The 25,959-nt window shown below is 44.6% G+C and overlaps 3 protein-coding genes and 1 non-coding gene across 7 annotated transcripts in view; 2 read left to right on the top strand and 2 right to left on the bottom strand.

Annotated features, from left to right (window-relative positions):
- On the bottom strand, window positions 1–20,503 carry LOC141785649 (dickkopf-related protein 3-like). Of its 2 annotated transcripts, XM_074664096.1 has the most exons (6): window positions 20,403–20,487; window positions 18,382–18,502; window positions 1,420–1,791; window positions 1,068–1,242; window positions 770–971; window positions 1–462 (listed from the first exon to the last, which is right to left on the bottom strand). In XM_074664096.1, the coding sequence occupies exons 3-6, from the start codon at window positions 1,570–1,572 to the stop codon at window positions 402–404; spliced, it is 591 nt and encodes a 196-aa protein (XP_074520197.1). In that variant the 5' UTR covers window positions 1,573–1,791; window positions 18,382–18,502; window positions 20,403–20,487; the 3' UTR covers window positions 1–401. The 2 variants fall into 2 exon arrangements, with proteins under 2 accessions (XP_074520197.1, XP_074520198.1); XM_074664097.1 differs by lacking the exon at window positions 18,382–18,502 and having other exon boundaries at window positions 20,403–20,503.
- Window positions 9,467–23,135, top strand: LOC141785648 (plexin domain-containing protein 1-like). The gene is made up of 13 exons (XM_074664095.1): window positions 9,467–9,951; window positions 16,474–16,631; window positions 20,817–20,960; window positions 21,051–21,120; window positions 21,209–21,331; window positions 21,420–21,538; window positions 21,645–21,741; window positions 21,961–22,059; window positions 22,152–22,233; window positions 22,315–22,375; window positions 22,465–22,588; window positions 22,753–22,913; window positions 23,000–23,135. The coding sequence occupies exons 1-13, from the start codon at window positions 9,876–9,878 to the stop codon at window positions 23,123–23,125; spliced, it is 1,440 nt and encodes a 479-aa protein (XP_074520196.1). The 5' UTR covers window positions 9,467–9,875; the 3' UTR covers window positions 23,126–23,135.
- A 1,550-nt stretch (window positions 23,136–24,685) lies between these two features.
- On the bottom strand, window positions 24,686–24,757 carry trnac-gca (transfer RNA cysteine (anticodon GCA)). Its single transcript has one exon. It is a non-coding gene; the product is annotated as a tRNA-Cys (tRNA).
- A 670-nt stretch (window positions 24,758–25,427) lies between these two features.
- The window catches only part of LOC141785310 (LIM and SH3 domain protein 1-like), an 8,727-nt gene continuing 8,195 nt past the window's right edge, over window positions 25,428–25,959 (top strand). For all 3 annotated transcript variants that reach the window (XM_074663537.1, XM_074663536.1, XM_074663535.1), the window contains exon 1: window positions 25,428–25,617. In XM_074663537.1, the coding sequence (XP_074519638.1) occupies window positions 25,549–25,617 (69 nt within the window). In that variant the 5' untranslated portion in view covers window positions 25,428–25,548. The remainder of the gene's footprint in view (window positions 25,618–25,959) is intronic.

The raw sequence follows: 25,959 nt of genomic DNA, 5'->3' as shown, positions 1-25,959 counted from the left end.
CACACACACACACACACACACACACACACACACACACAAACACACACACACACACACACACACACACACACACACACACACACACACACACACACACACACACACACACACACAAACACACACACACACACACACACACACACACACAAACACACACACACAAACACACACACACACACACACACACACACACAAACACACACACACACACACACACACACACACACACACACACACACAGACGAGTGCTTTCAACAAAATTTACAAAACTTAACATTTAAAGATCAACCCTGCTATAAAACTCTACCATAAACACTTGGTGCTATAGAAATTTGGCATATAGAACTTTTGTACAGTTATAAACATCGACACAATAAATAGCTTTAACTTTGGAGCTGGGGTCAGGCTTTGGGAACTTGGCAGGTCCAGTTTGGACGCTCTGGACTGTAGATGAAATCTCTCCTGAAAGACAAAGGAGCTGAAGTTAAACCACACAGATCTGGAAATCTTTACCTAAGTACCATTAAACTGCTTTTCTGAGGATGCAGTTTCTTTCTTTGACATGTCTAGCTGACCCTGGAGCTAATTTCCTGGCACTTTGCCTCGAAGGTGATGATTAACTGCATGTTTTCAGAATGAAAAGCTGTTTTTGTTGATTTCATCCTTTTGAAAACATGATAAACTTCAACATTTCGCTCAGGTTGATGTTTAAATGTTGACTTATAAGAACCGGCCCCTCTTTTGTTCAAGCTTGTCCAGTTTCACTCACTCTCTCCAGTGTGTTTCACTGTTTCCTCGGCAGAGCAGCCCCTCATCACACGGGCAGATCTGGTTGATGCTAAAGGCCAGACCGCCATCAGGGACGTAGCAGCTCTCACCCCGGAGCAGCCGCCTCTTGCACACCTGTTCGCCGTGGTGTCGAGCGCAGCACATGGATGCACCACAGTCTCTGTCCACTTTACATCTCGCACCTGAGGGAAGGAGACACCAGCTGTTAAACCTCAAACTGAGAGAAGCACACTTATTTTCCTGTTTCTGGGCAGCTTCAGGTTTTCTGTCTGTCTTACCCTCTTGTCCGTTCGGGATGCTGCGGTGACACTTTCCAAACATGCAGCTGAGTCCGCGGACGCACTGAGCGTCTCTACGGCAGTAGTGTCCTTCTCCTCTCAGAGGAACACAAAGACCAAAGTGTCGATCACAGGAGAAGCCCCGCCCACAGGCTCTGTCCTGGTCACACACAGCCTGCAAAGCAAAAAGATCACTGTTAACACTTTGCTCACACTGATGCTGAAATCTAAGTCATGCACAGATTCTCCTGCACCAGCTGCAAGTACTTCAAACACAAAACAACAAACTGCTGCAGATCATCTCCAGATGACGATGAGGATACATTTCTAAAGCAAAGGTGTTGTATCTCACCGTGACTGGTTTGATGCCAGAGGTGTTTCCTTTTAGGGCCTTCGCTCCTTCTTTGGGAGGGCTGTGAGGCATGTTGAGCATCCAGGCCCAAATACGAGCTTCAGCCATCGAGAAGCAGAGAAACAGGCACAGCATCTGCAAATTCCCCCACATGTCCTCCAACCGCAAGAATAAGAGCAAAAGGAGTGACGGCTGGAAGGAAAGATGAGCCTCTTGCCTCTGAGTCCACACAGAGTAAAGATCCAAAGTTTAAAGGTCCCAGGGGAAGTTTCAGAGGGTCAGGAGGGGAGAGATCCAGGCACTGACAGTGGCTGGACTCTTATAGGCAGCAGAGGTCTCACCCCCCCTCTACCTGGCTGTTTGTCCAAGCAACTGGGAAGGAGGAGACAATTAGTTGTTAATGGATTAACTAAATTGCTGGGCCGCCCCCTGCAGATAGAAAACAGCGCTGAAATGACCAGTCGTGTAGCAGGGAGAAAGAGGTGAAGATGGGGCGGGGGGGGATGGACGTGATGGGCTGACAACAGCTTCTCACAATAGAGCTGAGACAAGCACCACCTCCGTGAGGTTATCTGTGCCAGACTAACAAATGAGGAGGACAAAGGCAGACGAATGCATGACATGTTTCTCTCCTCTCTGAGTGACACTCCTGGCCCCCAAAACACCGAGCAAACACCACCTCCACTGCCCCACTGGCCTCTGCGCTGTCCCACTCCAGACCCCACGCTGGGAGCAATTTGCACAAGTGCACCCTGCAGACGACCCCACGATCTCATTAAATGTAATTACCATCAGCCGTTAGTTCTCAGGGGGAGACGGGGCAGAGAGGCAGTGGAGACAAGTCATTTCTGCACGTTTGTTTATAGCGTCTTTTTACCTGAGTCAAGACTCTGAAACAAATGGACAACAAACCTGTGACGCCTGTGGTACAGAGACCAAGTGTAGGAGTTATAGTTGTAAGGTTGTTTGAATGAAATCATGTTCAACTTAGATCTCTTTGACAAAATTTTAGCTTATCTCCGTGCAAAGGAGCTGCAGGATACGATTTTAATCTGAAGAGTGATTTAAAAGAAATGCAGCAAAGACAGGCCGGCACGTTCATGAAGCCTGAAACTCCTGATCCCAGCCTGAAAGTGGCTCCTCCTCAGAGGCAGACAGCTCAGATAGTGACGCAGATATCTCAGGTAGTCGAGGCCTTATCAAAACAGGCCAACACAGGCTAATGACATAATTAGTGGTTAATTAGTGGACACAATGGCAGAAAGTGGATCAATTAGCAAACTTTAAATAAGTACTGTATTGTGATTAAGCGACCATCTGATAATGATTGGGCTCTGGTTTGTGTTTATGAAGAGTAACAGTGAGGGATGTAAAACATGGGCTCTGTCAGCTTCGTCCTTTCTCAGCAACAGAAATCTTCTTTGTGAGGGTTTAAACTCTTTCACCGGACTGGAAATATCTCAGTCCATCACAACTCATGAAGAGAATTTGAGAAGTTTGAAATCAACTTTTATTTTTTTCTGCAGAAGAAATAAGCCTACCCCACCTCTCTGCGTTGGGATCATGTACCACTCACTACAAAACATCCCAGCCCATATTTAGCCGAGCCAACAGCAGATAAGTGTCTCCAAACAGCCCTCAACATGCTCCCCCAGTGTTAATGACTCTGCTAATGACGCTCGTAATGAATGTGCTCACGGTCACAATCAACATTGCTGAGGGTCTGGTAATTAGGGGCTAACAAAAACAACGGGCAGGGTGATGTTTGGCTATTGTAATGGACCTTGACCCCCCACAGGGAGCTGTGAATGAGAGCACTCATTCAGAGGAGTCTGCCTTCCCATCAGCACAAACACACAGTGGACGATTAGTGAGAGTCCAACAAGGTGCTCGCGTATTCAGAATATCTGGCAACAAAAAGGTACATTTTCAGTTTCAAACCCCAAATTTAGAGAGTTGGTCTGTTAGGCCTGTAAAAACTTAGGGTCTAAGACTTTGAGTCTGTGATATTACGGTGACTGAAGTGTATATCATATTTTCAAAAGTGCAGATTTCATTGATATGTTGAAAAGCAGAAAGAGATGTAAAATGTTGGATGAGTCTGGGTTCAGAGAGAAGATTTGAAGAGCTTCAGCTCCGGTGAAAAATGGGAATGATGAGATTTCCAGTTGTAGATGTGAGCTGATTCGGATGCCTAGGGACAGTTTTTGCTTTGGTGGCGATTTATATTGCAACAAAGTGTTTACCAAATTAATTATAAAAAAATGTTTCTAACTGGATTTGAAAGCTTCAGCTGTCATGTAGTTTTTGGTCAGTTTGTCCCTCATAAATTAACTTTCTAAAGACAAATCATCAGCTGTTTTTACAGTTCTATATTAGACTAAGTTGTGTAAGAATCATTTCTTACAGTGCAACAACATTCACCTCGTAACGCACCGTTCACCAGCCTCTCAGTTTGACTGTCTTCTGTGAAAAAGCCAAACCACACTGACATGCAGCTTGTGAAAGTGTTTGAGAACGTAACTGCTCATGGATCCAAATATTTTCCTCACAAAAAGCAAAAGGTCAACGACGACAACCATTGGGCGGGAAAATGATGATAAAATGTCTTTGTTTTTCTTTTGGAGGTGAAATATTCATTGGAAGGCAAAACAAACTAGGTGAAACTGAAGTCCTTGATAAGTAGTGGACGTTAAATTTACACCTTTAGCTGGTAGACAGCCAACATGTTGAAATGCTAATGCTGCGCTGTTCCCATGCTGGCATGTCTGGATGTCTTATCAGTGCCACAACCCACAGCTGGAGTGGACAGCAGTGTTTGGACACGAGTTTATCATTTTTGGACAGATTTTCATTTGGATCCAGTACTTACATGAGAAGTTAGAGAATAATTCAAGTCATTACAGTTTATCCTGGAGGAGTATGAATGAGTCCAACAGATTTCATGCTAATCCTCACATTAGTTGTCCAAACATTTTACTCTGGCCTAAAATGATCCAACATGAGATCTGTTTACAGCTTTGGCTCTCCTGGCAGCAGTTGGGTCGAGTTTTCTCACGATGTCGTCCTGTCAACACTTGAGACAGATACCGATGTTTACTAGAAATGAAGGAAGAGGTTTACAAACTGACATTCACACTAATTTTAAGTGTTTCTCATCATTTTGGAGTGTGTCACACCTTCAGGCCTCTGCTCACCTGACACAGTGCAGGGAGGGAAAGAAAAAGTTGGACTCAAACATCCCAAATCCAGCATCGGTAAGGTGTGTGAGAAGCTAAACATCCACCCAAATATCAGTTCCCACAATGCACTTGGTGTGTTGGAACAGCTGGCAGTGTGGATGTCCCACTGCAGGCACGCCATGTCCTCATGTTTCCTCCAAACCTCTTCTCTCTGTGAATTTAAAAATGAGGTGCTGAGAAAGTCTGGGAGCGTTTTTTAAGAGTAAGCGAGCAGACATTCTTTGTTTTCCACCGACAGGCCTGAGGTTTGGTTTCAGTGCTTGTGAAGGGAAATGTGGCGTGAAATGAAGCCAGTAAACAAACGGCGCTCTGCCAGAGAAGGGCACAACATGAACACTCTGACCTGTCTGAAACCTTTTCTGATAAAAACCCGGTGAACAAATGCAGCAGGGACATAACTTGTGTTTTGCCACGATCTTTGAAATATCAGTTACCGTCTTCTGCTTCAGGAACTTGAATTTAAAAATCTCTCTGATTTCAAAGTGACAGTTTTTTAAGCAGCAGTTTTTAATCTGCTTCTGCTTGAGGTTACTACTTGTAACTTGAAGTTCAGCAAAGTTTGCATCCTTTGACAAGTTAATGGCTCTCTTCACAACTGACGCTGAATCCTGTCATAAATTTTAGCACCATGGTGACAATGTTTCTGTGACTTTGAAGCAGAAAACAGAGAAAAACAGACAGATAATTCAGAACAAATTGACTGGAGATAGTTTCCTTCAGCATTGGACCTCTGAGCCGTGCACTGTGTCCAAACAACAACATGTTCAGGCCTGTTCCTGTCTAATAACGCTGATAAGCCTGTTTTCCTGAATGCCAGCTCCACATCTGTGCCCGCTGACGATGAGACACAGTGGCAGAAATCACTTAAGGACGTCTCACAGACAGAGCGCTTGGATAAATCAAGAGGAGGCGTGCTCATTGGTTCAAGTAAATACACTTACCTCATCATCAAATATGACCTCAAATAAACCGCACTTGTCGTCAGATGTCTGAACGCCATATGTGTTGGGGGTTAAATTGTTTTCTCTAGGAGCAGTTTTCAATTGGAAAACAACAGAAGAGTGTAACTCCTCCCATAATGGGAAACAGCTCTGAGTGTGCTTTGGGCCAGCTTTAGGAAAAGGGGGAGACAGAGGACGAGTGGAGGAGAGGGATGTGGAGCAAGGGTCAATCAGGAGGAACTGGTCTGGATTTTTGACACTGCTGATTTTAAAGAGACATCAGTCAAACAGATGATCTGGGAGATCTTTAAATGATCTTCTTGTTGTCGTGGATGTTTGTTTCAGGGTGTTTCAGCAGTCCGCCCTCTAAGGAGTAGTCCTCTGTCTTTCTGTTGAGTCTCCACTTCATAGCAAACATGTCAGAGGTCAATACAGTTTCATTGTAAAAAAAACTTACCAGTTTTTCTCCTATCAGGGTCACAACATCGGCTTCAGCAGTCATTGTCTCTGATTCTCTAAGCCTCTGATCTCTACAGAAGAGATCTGTTAAAAAGTTATTCTCTCGCTGGGTGTTGGGATTATCTTAAACACATGGCACCAAAATCTATAGCAGGTGTTCAAACTGTTTGAGGTCTGGAAAAAGTGAAGGCTTCAGAAAGTGATTCCTGTTGTTTCTGATCTGATCAAACTTCTCTGTGAGTCTTTCTGGCTTTTCCTGACAGGTTTTGTTTGTCTCTGCTGATCTCTCTTGGTTTGGGCGGGTTAGGGTCGGGGTTTGGGGTTAGGGTTGGGGTAAGGGTGTGAATTAGGGTTGGGGTTGGGGTAAAGGTTTAGGTTGGGGTTGGGTTGGGGTTGGGGTTGGGGTTTGGGGTTAGGGTTGGGGTAAGGGTGTGAATAAGGGTTGGGGTTGGGGTAAAGGTTTAGGTTGGGGTTGGGTTGGGGTTGGGGTTGGGTTTAGGGTTGGGGCTGGGGTTGGGGTTGGGGTTTGGGGTTAAGGTGGGGGTTAGAGTTAGGGTTGGGGTAAGGGTTGGGTTTAGGGTTGGGGTTGGGGTTGGGGTTTGGGGTTGGGGTAAGGGTTGGGGTTAGGGTTAGGGTTAGGGTAAGGGTTGGGGTTAGGGTTAGGGTTGGAGTTGGGGTTAGGGTTGGGGTTATGGTTCAGGTTGGAGTTGGGTTTGGGGTTGGGGTTGGGGTTAGTGTTAGGGTTGGGTTGGGGTTGGGGTTAGGGTTAGGGTTAGGGTTAGGGTTGGGGTTGGGGTTTGGGTTTGGGTTTGGGTTTGGGGTTGGGGTTAGAGTTAGGGTTGGGGTTGGGTTTTGGTTAGGGTTAGGGTTGGAGTTGTGTTTGGGTTTGGGTAAGGGTTAGGGTTGGGGTTGGGGTTGGGGTTAGGGTTTGGGGTTGTGTTTGGGTTAGGGTTGGGGTTGGGGTTGGGGTTAGGGTTTGGGGTTTGGTTGGGGTTAGGGTTTGGGGTTAGGGTTTGGGGTTAGGGTTGGGGTTATGGTTAGGTCAGCCACGGTCAGTTTATGAGTTCAGGGGTCTGATGAGGGCCGTTCTGACATTTTGACATCTGTTTGCACCGACAGTTCAGCAGAAGGACTGAATGTGCCAGCTGCAGGCGTGAGAGCACGTCTGGACCCGCAGAAACCTGGTGCCGGGTAAACTGAGCTGCAGGTGCTGGGTCGGTTTCAGGGGAGATCAGGCCCTGAAACTGGACCAGGTGAACTAGCATGTAGCATCTTCTCTCATTTCAAAACTTTCCTGTTTTATTAAAAGTGAATCCACAGGGAAAAAGTTATGTTCCAGTTTGATGATTAAGGCCTGTAGGGTTTTATCTTTAGACTGATCTTATACTCGGTGGCACCCCCAAAACCCAACACAATCCCTTTCAGCTCACGCCTGGTTTTACCCTAAGTTCCACATAATCTGATCTGAGTCACAAAGGAGCTCTCAGATTTGGTGAAGTCCTCAGATGCTGAAACAAAACCACAGATTGCAGTTTTAAAGAACTTCTCACACATCAACAGAGAAAAGTCAGAGAGTCTGGCTTTTTGGAGCCGTCCTGAAGTCACTGTGTTTGTGTATTAGGAAACGTTGGTAAACAAACATTATGTAACTTTATGAGGACTCAGACGGAGCCAGCTTCAGGGAAGCACACAGGATGACCGGTCTGTGTTTAATTATGACCGACCAGACTCAGCAGATTTACAGGAACCAGCTGGGTCTTTGTCTAAAGCTGAGCGTGTTACCCTGCTTTCTTACCCATCATCAGGCTTGGTGAAATACTTGATGGTGACTGATCAGAAAAGCCTGGTTTTGTCACTGAACTAATAAATGACCTGTTTCTAAATCAGTGCCCTCATGCTCCACGTAAACTCACACTACACTGGATGAAACATGAAGTCAGCCCCTTAAAGTTCAGACCCCACACCCCAACCTGACTCCTATCACTTCAGCCTGGTTTCATCATAATATCTTGGGTGTAATTTGGCGCTGAACTGGGTTTGGTATGACGCACAGATTCCCTCCTTGCTCTGTGGATACACATTTATTATCATCTTCAGCAGCTGTGAAAATCTGACAGGCCTGTTCCCCTCTGCAGAAGCACCACATGGCGTCTTCCTGTTGGTCCGTCCACATGTTGGATGAACTCCTGAAGAGAAAATCAAGTGGACGATGTAGATATAAATACTGGTACGCCTACTGATGTTTCATCATAGCCCCGCACAGGGAGGGTCACCCACAGCAGGGAGCAGAGGATGGGAAAGGTTTTCCTCGTTGTTTTCCTTGTTGTAATCTGTTTTAAATGAGAAATCCAACAATGAAGTGATCTCTTGACAGGTCCGATGAGTCCTTTTCCTCTCAGCATCCAAAACCATAAGAAACACAAACAGTCCAGCTGCGGGGAAAACCAACAACACATGTGAGTTAATCCGTAGTTTAAAGGATATTTCCTGCTCTGACAGGCGTGTGTACTGGAAGAAGAGTCCAACTGTTTCAGAAAATTGTTCAAGCTTCATTTCTTTAATTCAACTGTATGTTTATTTTTCTCAAAAATCTCATGAAGTAAGACCTTGAGCTGAACAGGCTGTAAAACCAAAGAGGGAGTGATGGGGTTTGTCTCGGTCTTTGTGACAAATATATGAACAGCAGCCTGAGTTAAAGCAGACCTAATGGAAAGATGTAAACATTTGTTTGTCTCGAATGCAGCAGGCGTCTAAAACCAACGAAACCTGACTCTCATCACACCTGGCAGCTCCACCAGAAACCCTGACGAAGCATGTGTGCATCAGCAGAGATCTGAAGTCAAGTTGGAATAAAAACACAACATCTGCGCATGTTTAGCATCTCACTCATTACCCCACAGAAACTGTAGTCCTTACTGCAGGAATCACCGGTTCAACTCCCGGCCATGACCCCCCGCTGCGTGTCGTTCCCGACCTCTACTCCACGCTCCAGCGCCACCTGGGAACTGAAACCCTCAGACACAAATCTCACACCTACAAAGTGCACAAAAACTTTCCAATATCCTCAAGATGTACTAGTAGAAAAACTTTTTTTCCATCAACAATCAGAAAAATATTCAGTGGCTTTTTTTAACCCCTACGATGTCCAAAAGCCAAGTGAACCCTCTAATGTCCCACTGAACAGCTGTTAAAGCATCTCTCTAACAGCTTATCTCTGTGTTTTCAACAGTTTCCAGAGTCAGTTTATTTGCCAACGTTTTTCCAAACAGAACCAGGGGAAACTATTCTCCAAATCCCTCCTGGTTAACAATACAGCGTTTGTTTTGGTTCAACGTGTTTCCACATGGGGGAGATAAGCTCCTCCCACTCCAAAACCCCCTTTAAGGTTGGAAAAGGGGAAATGAAGAGTTACTGAATGTTTCTTCATGGTGGGAGTCTTAAAAAATCCAGAGCTGTGTTTGAGAGAGAAACAAGAAGAGACGGAGCAGCAAAGAGAGCAAAGAGAGGAGGGATGAGGAGAGCAGAATAAAACGGCTGAAGGAAAGGTAGAGCCTCAAACACACTGACAGCTCTCACTGCCATGGATCCGTCAGAAACTAAGTTCCTCTAAAGGACGAGGCAGAGGCAGTCGCAGGACGGGGAGCTGAGCTGAGGAGGAGGCAGCTGTGTGGGAGAGCGGAGGCGAAGAAGGAGCAGTGAAAGGCAGGGAGAGGAGGAGGAGTGAGGAGCCCCCTTCTTCCAGTGAAGTGAGCAGGAAGAAGAAGAAGAAGGAGTGATAAAGAGTTGGTGAAGGAGGGAGGAAAGTCGTCTGGACATGGGGCTTTGTGCTGTTCTCCTCATCTGTCTCTCCCAGGCTGAGCTGGGGAGAGCCTTGGCTCAGGGGCACGAGGGTAAGTCCTCTTTAATTCAGTTACACTCAGATATTTACACTCACTTTTTTACACAAACGATGATCACTGACGTTTTTCAGTCTTAAACACTGTCCAGGTTATCTCAAAGCCTCCAAAAACCGAGTCTGACTCAGAGGAATCTGCCCTGATTCTTGCCTCTAACTCTGCAAAGCTGTAAATGTTGAACACCTTTCTGTGTCGTCTTCATGTAAGTGTGTTTGCTCATGCATGAGGAGTATTAACACCCCCCTTAACATTTCTCACTCTCAGTGTTTAACTTCACTGTGAGGGTTTCTGCCTTTCCAAAACCTCTGTATTTCCGCTCAGAGAAGCCAAGAGTCTGGAGTTCATTTGCTTGAAAAATACAAATGTGATCGTAAATCCTGTGTTTGAGGAGACAAGCGTTCGAGGTTCACCAGTGATTCCAATCATGTCTGTAAATTACATTGGATCATGTAAAAGAGTCAGAGCATCAGGAGGGAGTTACCTAATCTCTTCTCTGCATCACCTGTAAACAGGTACGCACGATGTGTACCCATCTGTGTCTGTATGGAAGCGCATGTATGTATTTTTGTTCTCCTCAGAGATAAATTATTTTTAGCCAGCCCCCGTTCTGCTGCTGCTCCTCCTCCGACAATCAGTGGTGCTCCAGTTTCTCTGGCCTCTCCTGTGGTCCCACTTCCTCTGATCAGCGGCCTAGCACTGCAGAGGACGACCTGACACAGTGAGCAGACCAGAGAGACACATCCCACCAACATATGATGACTCCAAGCCCTAAAACCAGCCTGTGCTTAACTTCAGGAGCAAAAGATAAAGTTTAATGAGAGCACACTCCTCACAGTCTTCATAACTTCACCCTCTGAAAGTGGATCAGGTCTTTCTGAACAGGTTTGGCTGGAAGCTCAGCGATGAGACAGTCTGAGCTCTCGATCACTACGACTGAAGGACACGTGTTATCAGCGTCCACTTTTTTCTCACCACCAACAACAAACCTCTCTAAACCTTTGGAGGAGTTAACCTCGCAGAGACGGATGGACAAAGGTCTGTGGATGCTCTGCAACAACAAGCTGGATGATAAAAAGTCTGCTTTGCAGGAATCGCTCCACTGTTTATTGCTGCAAAACTTTGCAGTTGTGTCACTTTGAATCAGATGATTTTCACCTCAATACTGTAAATAACAAAACGTTGAACTAATGAAAGCTTTGCATGAAAGTCTGGAGATCAACAGAAGTGTCATTCATCCAAAGAGGTAAATGAAAACCTGCACCGAATTCCCAACAGCTGTGGACACATTTCAGTCAAAAAGGGTTAGGGTTAGGATGAAGATGAAGGGTTAGGATGAAGATGAAGGGTTAGGATGAAGATGAAGGGTTAGGGTTAGGATGAAGATGAAGGGTTAGGATGAAGATGAAGGGTTAGGGTTAGGATGAAGATGAAGGGTTAGGATGAAGATGAAGGGTTAGGATGAAGATGAAGGGTTAGGATGAAGATGAAGGGTAAGGGTTAGGATGAAGATGAAGGGTTAGGGTTAGGATGAAGATGAAGGGTTGGGGTTAGGATGAAGATGAAGGGTTAGGATGAAGATGAAGGGTTAGGGTTAGGATGAAGATGAAGGGTTAGGATGAAGATGAAGGGTTAGGATGAAGATGAAGGGTAAGGGTTAGGATGAAGATGAAGGGTTAGGGTTAGGATGAAGATGAAGGGTTAGGGTTAGGATGAAGATGAAGGGTTAGGGTTAGGATGAAGATGAAGGGATAGGGTTAGGATGAAGATGAAGGGATAGGGTTAGGATGAAGATGAAGATGAAGGGTTAGGATGAAGATGAAGGGTTAGGGTTAGGATGAAGATGAAGGGTTAGGATGAAGACGAAGATGAAGGGTTAGGATGTAGATGAAGATGAAGGGTTAGGGTTAGGATGAAGATGAAGGCTTAGGGTTAGGATGAAGATGAAGGGTTAGGATGAAGACGAAGATGAAGGGTTAGGATGTAGACGAAGATGAAGGGTTAGGATGTAGATGAAGATGAAGGGTTAGGATGTAGATGAAGGGCTGCCAAGTCATATGATGTTGCATGATGGGAAGTCTTCAACGCTCTCTGGAAATGAATCAAACTAAAAGAAGGAGAGGGCGAAAAAACTCCCCCACTCAGTGAAACCTTTCACCCCACCAAGGACATCCCACAGCTCCTGATGGTGACCAGTTCAGCAGGTCAGTGGATCCCAGTACGGTGCTCAAAGTTTCTTCATCACTGCTGGTTTCAGTGGTTTAATGGATCCACACTGAGATTAGACCTGATACAGCTACATCATTAAAGACCATTTATCATGGCAATCATTCAAAGCAGCTGGACCGTTCCTGACAGGCTGCTCTGATCCACGGTGGAGACGGCTTCAGGTTACACACAAATGATCCAAGTGAACCAAAAACACCAAAACTACAGCCTGTCTTTTCTTCTGTTGTTACTGTGGGAATATCTGTCCAAAAGAAACACGAGCAGCCGGAGTTTACCTCCAGCTTTCATCAGTCTGAAACAACACAAGTCCAAAAACACCAGGAATGATTCCCCTCCAAGCTTTACCCCAACAACCTGAACTCCACATCTGTTAATCTGACCGAGCGAGGCGTGGTGTGACAGAAACATCAGAAACCAACACACGAGACTCAACAGGAGTCGTTTTACTTAAACTTTATTCAAACGTGTTTTCTTCAGAGGGGATTCGAACATGTCAGCAGCTTCTCTCACAGTAAAATAATCTCCTGTTGGTGAAGCTACAAATACTTCAGCATTAAAACAACTGACGGTAAACTACAACCAGCCAGCGCCATCTGCAAACTGTAAAGACATGTCAGCTCCTCTTAAGACTGAGGATCTCTCCCAGAATATAACGAAAAACAACTCCATGACAGCAAATCAAACATTTTCTAAACTCTCAGCCCCGTCTATTTGTCCTTATTTATCCAAACGCCACATTTTTCCCGTCGTTATCGCTCCAGCTGCCAGTGTTTTGGATTGTATGTTTTGGTTACTGCTGTTTCTCCCAGGTTGAGGTGCCAAATGGCTTCCCTCCCACGCCATAAGATTCAGGCTTGTTTAACACAAATCGCCCTTTTTCAATCCGACCACAGCTACGATGCTAAGCTGCGATGACACACGCTGACATACAGCATGATGAATGCTGCTCTGAAGGTGTTTGGGCCAAAAAGACCGCAGGTGCTTTCTAATCCGTGTCCCGACCCTGACCCTGAAGCAGGGTCCGTTCTTACGCTGTATCTTGAGATTCAATCATGTCTTTCTCTCAGGACGTAATGCTGCAGCTTCTCTGTGTCTCCTGTCTCTGGAGCAAAGATGTTGGCCTCCAGTTCCTTTTGTTGGACCGGCAGATAATTCTCTCTTCCTTTCCACGACCACGGACATGCCTGTGTGCCCTCCTCGTATCCTCTGTCGTGCTCAATCTTCAAAGTGTCGTGCGTTCACCACAGAAGGAGTTTATTTTCAAAGGAAATTTACTTTTCATCCCTGGACGTGGCCCAGCCAGCGGCTGTTAGAGCGTTTAGCTTTTGTCTCAAGGTGTTTTTTTTTCTGGGTTGCTGTCCGGCCTGTGAACGCTGCCTTCAAATGGAAAAAATGTGACTTTGTATTTTTAGACAGCTGTCATCATCATCATCATCATCATCATCATCATCATAGTCGTCACAGTGAGGAGGGAAATAGTTTGAATTGTGCAAATGACAGAAAGAGAGAAGTGAAACTGTTTCTGTGTGGACACAGAGAGCATGCGATGCAGGAACCATGAACAGGCGTGTAACGGGATGAAAAACGACGATCTGTGCTCCCATTGTATACGGCTCACAATGCTGCGTCCCAGTTAATCCAACTCCCAACACCCACCAGATTCAGAGGGTGGATGCTGCAATGCAGACTTAATGCAGACAAACAGCTAACCACGCAGAACAGGCTCTCTGGAGTCACAACACCTGCATTTCATGTATTTTCAGTGAAATCTGTCAGTGTGCTCCCAAACATCCCTGCAGCTCTGTGGAAAACTGAAATTCAAAGGACTGCCAGAGTAATTCACATGCATTTCACTCAAAAAGCCTTTATGGTTTACATGTACATCCAAACCACAAGCTATTCCCCTGCTAATTCATCACATCTGTCACCGAGGTCTTTGGCTTCCTGGGCCCAGGATGTTTTCCTGCTCCAGTTCGCTCGCTCCCACTGCAGCTTCTTCAAACACATGTGTCTGCCAGACCTGCTGCTCCTGGGCTCACCCCAGAGCCGGTCCTGACGCGCAGTCCAGCCCACTCCTGAACTCTTTTTAGCCTCTGTGCGTTGGAGGTTCATCCAGGCCCACATGCTGACGGTTAGACAAGGTTAGAGATGTTCCAGGAAAGAGGACGAGCACTTAGGAAGCTCATGAAAACAGAGTTATGGAGCAACACAGCTAAGGAGGAGAAGTGAAGGATGTTTACACGGTCTTCCTCCACCTTCGCCCCCTGCTTTTTAACACCTCTTCAGTTGTTTGGTGTTGACAATCTGACCCATTTAGGAGCCTCTTGTTCTGGAGCTGTGGAAATAGCTTTCACTGCTCGGTAATCAGAAAAGACTGCTCATTAGAGCCGTCTCCCCTGTGTGTGTGACAACCGCTCCACGCTTCCTTCTCTTGCCCCAGTTTGTTTCTGAAGTCGCCCTTTTTATCATCCCCTCTTCACAGAAGCATTTTGCTCCTTTAAAGGGAAGATTTGTTTTCTTTCAAGCTGGGTTTATGAGGTATTTCTCAATAAAAGGTGTACTGTGTGCGGAGAAGCCAGCGTGGAAGCTAAGCTGTGTGTATAACAGGGTCACAAGGAACACAAACTTTGCCACTAACTGCAAAACGGCACTTCACGACCGTTAGACTTGGACTGTGTAGCAACAGACGAAGAAAGTTTGGAGAGCAAGGTTAAAGATGTCCACTTGGCCTTCAAGATCCACGATTAGCATCTTCAGGATTCAGAACAAGACCTCACAACCTCCAGGTTAAAGGATCTGCTGACAGCGTCTTGGTGCCAGATCCAGAACATCTTCCAAAGTCTGGAGGAGTCCAGGTCTCAGTTTGGACCCTGCACTGACCAGACATATAATGAAACAGCCACTTGGTGTTGTTACTGAGTTGTTTCCCCATCCTGTCCAAGTCAGGAAGACAAAACCCCCTTTCACAATAAGTCCTTGAGATATTAAGAAGCCTTGATAACCATCTGAGTTTCCACACTGAATGTTTGACCACCAAAGTATGTGGAAACCAAACCCAAACACTCGTGTGTCAGGGTTTAACATAGTTTCAGGAAAACCATCGCCATTCATCAGCTGAGCAAACATCCTCTTCTCTCCCAGTCTCAAGCTTCCCGGCAGATTTCAGAGTCCGTCAGTGGAGATCTGCTCTCACTCAGTGTTTGAGAGGTCAACCACTTGTTTTGTGATGATGTTTGTCTGCAGTCAGCATTCAAGCTCATCCTGAAGGTGTCAGAGGGAAAAGAGCTAAAGGAAAGGAGTCATGGACCGAGCTTTCTGCAGAGGTAAACGTTACCACGAGCCTGGACGCACTGATCACTGAATGATGAGCTACAGGGGTTTAACTGGAACAAACAGAGAAAAACCAAGAAAAACAGCCTCGAACCAAAACTACAAACCAGCATGTGGACCGGATCCAGGGTGTGGACTTTCTGGGTCTTTTGTTGTAAACACGTATTTCAAAGGAAGAGGCAGAGGGGGGGTCTGAACCTCAGGTCGCCTCTTGTCTTTCAGCTCTTCAGGATGATCGCAGCACGCCGTTAGCCAAGCGCCCCGATCCCTGAACAAACAGCTCTCATAAAATCTTGACAACAAGCTGAACCCAATCCCTCAGCGTGTCCCTGAGGAGGAAAAGAGCGGAGACAGACGCCCGGCGTAGGATCAGCGAGTACTGCTGACCTCGCAACTGTGTCAAGCATGAATCTGCAGAAAGGAGATGTCGGTTCATTTCATTCAACGGGAACATTTATTGACGCTCTGTTCAGCGAGTGAAAGTAAACTTTCTTAAATGAAGGAAGAAACGCCACGTGCATCGTTTACATTCACAGAAGTTCAAGGCGACGATCAGAACGGGCACAAAACGAGGATGTGACCGAACACTGAGATATTTCTGCTGAACGGATGTGAATCAAAGTCAGTTCTGACTTATTGCTCAGACTTCAGAACATGAATTAAAATCTGTGGACATGACTGTCTGTTAATTAACTTCATTAAGGGACCTAATACAGAGCAGATGTGACCACAGGCTCAGCCCAAAGTGTTTCTTTAACATTCAAAGACGATATCAAACCAGATTTTTTAGGAGCTCTTTTCACACAACTTGAAATTAAAATCAGAATTTACTGGATGTCTCCTCTAAAAGCTCAGATCTGGTTTATTTCCTCATGTTGATGAGCTGACAGCGAGCGTGGAGCGATGGTCAGTTACAGGTCGTGGACTCAGTCGCTGACTTTAACGCTTGTTTTTTTCTAGATGCACTGAGCGAGACTCCTCCATGGACAGATGGATACCTGACTGGGTTTCACAGAGCCAAGAGGGACCAAAAGACCCCTCAGAGAGAAACCAGCAGGTCCACTGACGGAAGAGGTCTGGATATCAGCACCCTGCCCGACAACGTCACCCAAGTCGTGGTGAGAAACAGAGGATTTCACCTTTTCTGATTTCCTGTTCTAACAGAAACAATCAAAGTTACAGGACATGGTTTCTCCTCCTTTCTGGACACTTTCAGTCATAAATGTAACTTTTATATTAACACGTTTGTTCAGTTCTCTCAGTTTTATTGGGTGTATTTGTATTTTTAGAAGAAGGCCCTGTGGATGTGTTTAGCTCTTGGGACAGCAGTCAAACATTCTCCAATAAACACAAACAAACACAGATGTTTGTTTGCTGCTCCATGGCTGTCTGTCCGTGAAAGGAACTGTTTGGAGTTATTTGGAAAAACCCGACATGTTCCCTTGGTGTTTTTCCATGTTTGATTAAGATTTCTCAAAACACAGTTACAGCGGTTGCAGAGTATAGTTTGCATATGCTCGACACAGCAACCTGGGCTCAACCGATGCTCGAGGTAAACTTCATGAACACGTCTTGTGTTTGTGGTTTTGGATCCTTTGATTCCTGCACATCAGTTTCAGCTGAAACAAGATCAGATTCAGGCAGATACGTTGGTCCCATGATTGTCTTTAAAATATTTCATCCTTTTCTTGCACATTAGAAAACACTTGAACCCAAAGGTAACAGCAGTAGCTCTGACTTTCAGTTCGCTTTGTTTTCCTTTTTCAACTGTTGACCTGGTTTTCAAGACAACTGATTGGTCAGAAGTTCTGTTCGGACTTCTTTGATCTGTGTGCCACTGGCGTTTCTACATGGAGAGATATTCAAAGCTCACTGTCACGTTTCCACTTGGGAAACGATGGGTTTGTTGGACGTGGCCATTCGGCTAACTTCATGTTCGGCTGGAATTGGAAGCTTGAAACTCTGCTGATGCTCACGTTGTGTTTGCTTTAAGGTAATGGTGGCAGATTGAGATGGTTTTTCAGGCTCTTTCATTGAAAAGAGGACAGACTGACAGAGTGGAGACTAACCACCCGGATGTAAATAGCACAGAAGCATTGTTAGATCCATTAAATGGAGATGAAGCTGTACGTATGCTGCGTCTGGTTTATAACCACTCGAGCAGAGACACCAGGAACCAGCACAGGTATGCAGACGTTAAACTACGAGGAGGTGCTAGCTCTGCCACCGATTCTCACTGTTTACCTACAGATTGGTCATCCTTTAAACTAATCACACTCTCTCGTTACTGTTCTCTGACCTTAACGTGGTCAGGATCTAAGTTTCGGTTGACACCGTCGGGAAAAAGATCTGAAGTGGTGAAGTATCTACATCCAATGAACCTATTCTGTGAAAGTCAGATTGCATAAGCTCTGGCCGGACTCTGGATATTTCGTTGGAGAACTCTGAGCTGAAAGGTCATCTGAGGTAACAGTTTTAACATCCTGCCAAAGTGGAGGAGCAGTGAGTGGAGGCTTGTGTGGAGGTTCCTGTCAGGTGCTCCAGTTCTCAGCCGTTTTTCCATTCGATGACTTTTACATCTGTGAGTCTGTGTTTATTTAGGTGTGTATGATGAGGATTTATTTGTGTCTCACGTCCCCAGACTCGTCTTTCTCTTGAACCAGTCTCAGTTTGATTCGACCCAAATAAAGTGTGTTGCACTTTTTTTTCACCTTTCTGAGTTGAAATTAAAAACAGACGACAGCCTCGTCCTGCCAACTTACAGTGTTTGTTTAAGCGTGGTCGTGCGTGAGACTGCATGGGCGTGTGTGTGTGTGTGTGTGTGTGTGTGTGTGTGTGTGTGTGTGTGTGTGTGTGTGAATGACTCACTTGGACAAAATCACACATAGCTCTGTTGTTCTGCTGCTGTTGACTTTTTTCAGGAGGGGGAGGTCTGATCCCAATTTCCAAGACTCTGGTCCAATGGGAATCTTTTCAATAAATCAGTCAGCTGTGAGGGAAAAATATATGATTGGCCCCCTCTTCTCACCTAGAAACCCCCTACACACACACACACAGTCACACACACACACACACACACACACACACACACACACACACACACACACACACACACACACACACACACACACACTCCTGCCTGAGCAAAGCGAGCTGGTGTCAGGCCGTGGAGATGGAGAGAAAGTGGGTCACTCTCTGTATGTGGAGCAGTGAGAGGCAGTGAGAGAGCTGCATTTAACTGCTCCACTTTCTGAGCCCGGCCCAAACCCCAGAACCACTGCTCTCTGTCACCTTGAACCGTAGCATACGTTAATAATGCCATCAAAGATGAAGATCTGCACAACACACCTGCTCCCGCTGTGTGTGTAAACAGCTCCCCCAAGTGGAGCAGAAATAGATTAATCCCAGATGGGTGGAGAGGAGCTTCCCAAACAGACTGAAACCTCCTCCTCTGAGAAACTCTCAGACTTAATGAACAAGCTGCACTTCTCATACTTTGACTGGTCTGAAACTTTAGCTGCTTTATGAAGACAGCCCTCAGAAAAGACAGTTCTCCCTCTGTGAGATATAATCATGCATTTTAAAAGGTTGCAATTTCTGAAGTAAAAATAACTGTGGAGTGTGGGTTTGATTTAAAACAGAACAGAGTGTAAGGAAGAAAACTGAGGGACTGATGGAGGGAGGTGTCACTGGTCTCTGTAAGTTGGTCACTGGCAGTGGGTTGGTTCATCTACCCCACTGATCACTCGAAGGATGGTACACAGCAAAATACTGAAATCTTAACGTTTTCTCTTATTTTAAGTAAAAATGATCTTATCATTTCAGATAAGAGACAAATTCAACTAGTCAGTCCAGAAAACTGTCTTGTTTGAAGTTATTTACAGACAAAATGAGCTCTGAACTGACACGTTACTTGTTACAGCAATTCAGAGCTCATTTTGACTGTAAATAACTTGATATCAGACATTTTCTGGTCCGCTCAGGTCAATGTGGCTCAGAGCAAGTCTACAATTTCATTTTCTACTGAAAATAAGACAAAAACACTTGGTGTGGCTTCAGTTTTTTTGGCAGTGCAATCACAGATTGTACCAGGAAGAGCTACACATCTGCATTAACAACTACACATCTGCATGAAAAACTACACATCTGCATGAAAAACTACACATCTGCATGAAAAACTACACATCTGCATTAACAACTACACATCTGCATGAAAAACTACACATCTGCATTAACAACTACACATCTGCATGAAAAACTACACAGCTGCATGAAAAACTACACATCTGCATGAAAAACTACACATCTGCATTAACAACTACACATCTGCATTGAAAACTACACATCTGCATGAAAAACTACACATCTGCATGAAAAACTACACATCTGCATGAAAAACTACACATCTGCATTGAAAACTACACATCTGCATGAAAAACTACACATCTGCATGAAAAGCTACACATCTGCATGAAAAACTACACATCTGCATTAAAAACTACACATCTGCATGAAAAACTACACATCTGCATGAAAAACTACACATCTGCATTGAAAACTACACATCTGCATGAAAAACTACACATCTGCATGAAAAACTACACATCTGCATTGAAAACTACACATCTGCATGAAAAACTACACATCTGCATGAAAAACTACACAGCTGCCTGAAAAACTACACATCTGCATGAAAAACCACACATCTGCATGAAAAACCACACATCTGCATTAACAACTACACATTTCTGAATGTGATGAAAGTGTAAATGCAAGAACACAGTGGGAAATGTCCTTCCTGCTGTGAAACTCACATAACAGTGTGACTTCTTGTAGATTACATTAAGAAAAAGGAGAGACAAACTCACGTTGAAAAGGTATTTTCTTACCTCACATCTTCAGTCTGAATATTCAGGATCTCCCTGTGGGTGGGACACTCTCTCTGACTGTGACATCCATCTTTATCTCTTTGGTTTCCCCAGCATTAAAGTAGGAAAATGACTGGAAAAGGAAACAAACATATGATCGATGTCCTGTCAGTTGAAAAGTTAATAACACAAGCTGCGGTAAGTGAAGGAAACTGGGCACACAGAGGATATAAACCTATGAGGATCCTACAAAGAGTCTGAACCTTATCTTTACTTTGATGAGACGGGTTTGAAATGCATCTTTGGGAAACCATTTGCACTTATTATCATTCAGTGTGAAGACATCATCCAGGCAAACCTACTCTATACTTGGATTAAAAGAAGAGTCTGGGTTTTCTTAAGTTTTTGAAAACGTCCTGGTCTTTTCTCTCTCAGGAGGACTCCACTAAGTACTACACGTGGCAGAGTTTTGGTCCGACAGACAGGCGGACTAAAGAGCTGTGGGTCGATCAAAGCGCCCTGCACCAGAGCCAGGTCCAGATTCACAGCATCCTGTCCAACGCACACCAGAGAGCTGCGGTGGGACCAGAGCACACACATAAACATGCACAGAGTTATCAGTCTCTCATTCAACACCCAGTCATGTTGGATATGTGGTGTCTTCCACAGAGGGTGGCGCTTTCTTTTGATTTCCCATTTTATGGACACACTTTGAGGCAGGTCATCGTAGCTACTGGCGGTAAGTTTCCCTTCTTTAAGCTTGATATCTCAGCAACATGCTCTGAAATAGTAGGTTCATCATCCCCCGTGAACGCCTGTGTCTCCAGGCTTCATGTACATGGGGGACATCACTCATCGAATGCTGACAGCCACTCAGTACATCGCTCCCCTCATGGCCAACTTTGACCCCGGCTACTCCAAAAACTCCACAGTGAGGTTTGCAGATAACGGTGAGTAGGAGCTCCTCAGGGACCATGTCTGGGAGCTCCTGAGTTTCTTTGACCTCCCTGTGTCTGTGTCCTGCTCTGCTCTGCTCAGGGAATCTGTTTGTGGTGCAGTGGGACAACGTGAGGCTGCACGACCAGGCTGACCAAGGACCGTTTATTTTCCAGGCGGTCCTCCACAGAAATGGATCGATTGTTTTCAACTACAGAGAGGTAAGAGGCTATGTGGCCATCTGTCTTTGTATACAGCCTCAGAATTCAACTGTTTTCCTGCTTCATCTGAAAACTAAGAATGATTATGTCATTATTTCATTTTCAGATCCCAATGACAATAGAGAAAATTGATGCCAACGGTCACCCAGTGAAAATAGGACTGTCTGAAGCTTTCATGGTGCCACTTCAATCCAAGCTCCCAGGTCAGTTCCTGAAACTTTTCATCACGATGCCTGGTCATTAAATGCTTCTTTATTGAGATCATGTTTCCAGATTATGTTCTGTTTTTTTCAAACATTCATTTTCATATAACTTTGAGAGGAAAAAGCCAGCACTTCCCTGGGGTTTGAGTCACAAATTTGCAAGTAAGAAGCCATAAACACCGGCCTTGGAGACATACTTAAGTCCTCTGTTCTGTCTAGAAAAGGGGGAGCAATTTACCATTTATGAGTATCATCGTGTTGAGATCAACTTCACAAAGATTGTAAGCAGCTCTGCCTTCGTGTTCACACCTCTTCCCAGTGAGTATCCCCAAAAACAGACCTTTATACTGAAGCAAACTCTCAGTAATCCTTTCTCTAACTCCAGAACCTTCTGTGTGTGAATCTCTCAGCATGCCTTCAACACAAGACCTGCGAACTCTGCCTAACATCCAACCTGACAACTGGCTGCGGCTGGTGCAACACTCTTCAGCGGTGAGGAAACACTCTGGCAGATTTACGTTGTGTCAGAGCAGGAAGGAGTCTGGCTTTCTTTATTTGGTTTTCCTCTTTCAGATGCTCTGATGGGATCGACCGGCACAGACAAGAGTGGTTACAGTACAACTGTCCTGAAGAGGTTAGAGTTCTGGTTGTTCATTTGCGTATGTAGAAGAAAATGGCTCCAGTGTGCCTGTTACTCCTGAATCATTGGTGTTTTTAACTCAGGCGAAAGGCTCCTGTGAAGACTACAACCCGGTCTTACCTGAGGGATCAATGAGCTCCTTCAATCACTCCTCTCCAGGTCCCACCCCCACCTCAGCAGTGCTCAGAGATCATCCTGTCACTCGAGGTGAATCTCTCTGAAAGCCCTGCAGAGACACTGACAGTCAAATAAATCAATATCACAACAGAGCAGCAGATATCCTCGACTTGTTGATCAATGTCCTTGCTATTTCCAGAGGCAGGTATCAGGTCTGCTTCATCATCTCACAGCTGTGTTTTCCTTCCTCTCAGATTTAGACACTATTCCTCAAAACCCAAAGGGGATAACAGAGAACACGGCCATCATCGCAGGCGTGGTGGCTGCTCTGGTTCTGCTCGTGGCTCTGACCTTACTGGCTGTTTATTACATCAACACACACCCCACAGTGGCTCCACCATTCTACCTCATGCAGGTGAGTCTAACAGGTCATATATCTGCATACTTATTCATTTCTCACATGCATACTCACCACACATGAGGACTTCTTCCTGTTTGCAGCGCCGCACCAATAACTACTGGCCGTCTATGAAGTTTCGTAACCAGGGCTGTCACTCCAACTACGCTGAGGTGGAGCTGGGTGGTCATGAAAAGGAAGGGTTCATCGAAGCAGAGCAGTGCTGCTAAGAGTGCTGCACCTTCAGAAAGACACAGAAAGGACAACATCCAGTGGACTACAAGGGGATGACCACGGACAATCAGGCCGACCATCGACAGACGGTTTCTCTGCACCAACCCTGGCGGCTGGACAGTTTTCTACTTAGACTGCACTTGTAGCTCTTGCTCTTTTCCTCTGAGTGTTTTGCTCTTTGCAAACACACAGAGGATTTGTTATCCAAGGGTTGGAGGGTCTGAAAAAACATGACGAGACGTAACTGTACAAAACCCATCGATGCGAGGGGATGTCAGGGAATGAATCAAACAAGCCTTCATACTGCAAACCAATGTAAAGCTCATCTTAACTGTTTTTGTTTTCAGTCACTTTGTGGACTTATTTTTTTGTTTGTTTGTTTTATGAATATTCCATACGACAGGTATTTGGTTTCTGAATGTTATCTTTCTCTGTGGACTTCACTATTTACAAATATCTAGCTATATAACTGAGTAGTGATTAAATTGATCATCTTGAACCTCTCTGAAAAATACTGTTTGAGTTTTATCAGAGGCATCAAGTTATGAGAGTTTTCACTGAACCTTCTGTTTGAATGTCTGCAAATAAAATCTGGTGGTAAATGTTGCTCTGGTGATAGACAACGCTGGCGTATTTGAAATTAGGCGTAGTATATATCCTGAAACAAGGATAGAAACTGTAAGGTAAGTACCACCAGGTGAAAAACGTATTGGCCTACATTTATAGAAATGTCACTTGATTAAACCGATATGCAATACAAAACAATGCCACAGGATGGAGCCATAAGGATACCATAAAGTTGACAAATCGTGGTATTTTCAACTTTAACTTCCACCGAGGTAAAAACTCAGGTAGTAAAAACTGGCAAAACAAATAATCACGGCGTTTGATTAGAAGAAGCTGGTGTTACAGCACAGATACGTGATGACTCTTGACCAGTGCTCTTCTTTACCAATACTTACGGCACACCTGACCCTGAGTTATTATTTGAATTAAATGAGTTTAAAGGTGGTCGGGACGTGCTGCAGTCCTTGCTAACACCATCTCTTAATATGAGACTTGCTACCTTCGTTAGTACTCAAATTTCAATTCGTTTCGATTTCTATTTGACAAAAAAAATGTAAATATGTTGAAAAAATGACTTACTTTCCGTTCAACTGACACCAAAGGTTGTGGAGCTGTTTTATTTATTGAATTGGGGACATAAAATCAACTTGTTGACTCGTTTTTGTGCTAACCCCAGAGGAAGCAGGTGAACAAGATGGAAGGTACCATTCTAATACTGGGGGGGTCCGAGTGGTACCAGCGTAAATGGAAAGTGAATTATATTAATTGCATAAAAAAAATATGTGTTTAAACTGATGTATGAATTCATTGCAGAGTAAAGATTCGCTGGGTGAGTCTTGTTTGAAAGTCAAGACGTTTAGATGTGAAAAGAAATGAAAAAAAGCGCCCATCGTGATTAACCGTAAAATGGTTAAGTATGGTCACAGCGGTTTATTCCCCATGTATCTGTTTTTAGATTACTGAGAGACGCTGGATTTTGATAAGAAAAGAGGGGGCACCCGGATTTGAACCGGGGACCTCTTGATCTGCAGTCAAATGCTCTACCACTGAGCTATACCCCCGACCGTGCCTGCTACGGAAAACCGTCTGTATTCATTCATGATAGCAGACTGTGCTACTGTCACAAGGTTGTGTTTGTCTTTGTTTTATCACAAATCGCTTCGTAAGCAAATACACTTGAACTTCCAACACTTTAAAAACCTTCAGATAACAAAATGCTTCGTCTCATGTAAGTTACGCTGGTTCCAGACAGATGGCGCAAAAACCGCATTCTCTGAGGCGAACAATTCAGGCTTTTCTTTTTTCGACCATAAATGCAATGTCGCCGTAGATTATCAATAAATTAAGTCACTGAAATAACACGGATTAGTTTATTCATCGTATAATTTAAAGTGTATAGTTGTTGCTACTCTTCAGGTTGGTTGTAAAGATTCATGTTGATGCATACGAAGCGACCTCGGGCTTTCATGCACAGTTATTCAACCTATTTAAATTAACTAAAAGCGCTTTTTATGAATTATGTTCTTTTTATGAAGGTCGCTAAAATGTCAAGTGTTCAATTAATCAAGGAAACCAGGTTCGGGGTCATTTGGATTGAGAGAGTCGCATGTTTGTTGAAGACGGTCTGTGAACATACCACTAGCCAAAGCGTGGAGAATTCCTACAAACCGTTGGTTCCTGAAGGCATCACTGGGCTTCATGCTGGACGATGACTCCTCCTGCTTTGAGGTCCAGTCTTCATATCAGCTGATGTGCCTGCAGGAGAAGGGGAGGTAGACTGTTTCTAAGGACTGTACTTCACTTTCAGAGCTTTTGACCTGCTCTTATTTCAGTGTGCTGTCTCTGTGCCATCATGAATCCGCCCTGTGGAAGATGCAACAAGCCAGTGTACCCCACAGAGAAAGTCAACTGCCTTGATAAGGTAAGGGGATGCAAGAGTTATTTCAGTCAACTACTTGCTTTAATATTTTAAACTGCTATTGTTTGCATATGATTATTCTTGCATTATATTTTGGGATTTCATACTTTTCAAGAACTGTTTTCTGACAACAAGTTTAGCAAATCTGTAAATGCACCCTTCAAGTGCTTTAAAAAACATCCCCAAAACAGTGAGCATCAGAGTCTGCTGTCTTTACTGATGATCTGTCAGCCTCTTTTCACTGATGCTCACGTCTATTTTCAACACAACGTTTTTTACTTTGCTACATTTCAAGACACAGTACGCTGATGTTGTGCTTGACCATATCTAAAATTATCTATGTGG

Source organism: Halichoeres trimaculatus, unplaced genomic scaffold, assembly GCF_033239565.1.
Source record: "Halichoeres trimaculatus isolate MK-OKI-2021-1 unplaced genomic scaffold, fHalTri1.1 fHalTri1_scaffold_23, whole genome shotgun sequence".
Taxonomy (NCBI): domain Eukaryota; kingdom Metazoa; phylum Chordata; class Actinopteri; order Labriformes; family Labridae; genus Halichoeres; species Halichoeres trimaculatus.
The sequence above is the reverse complement of the archived record's forward strand: the minus strand, read 5'-3'. Positions and strand labels throughout refer to the sequence as shown.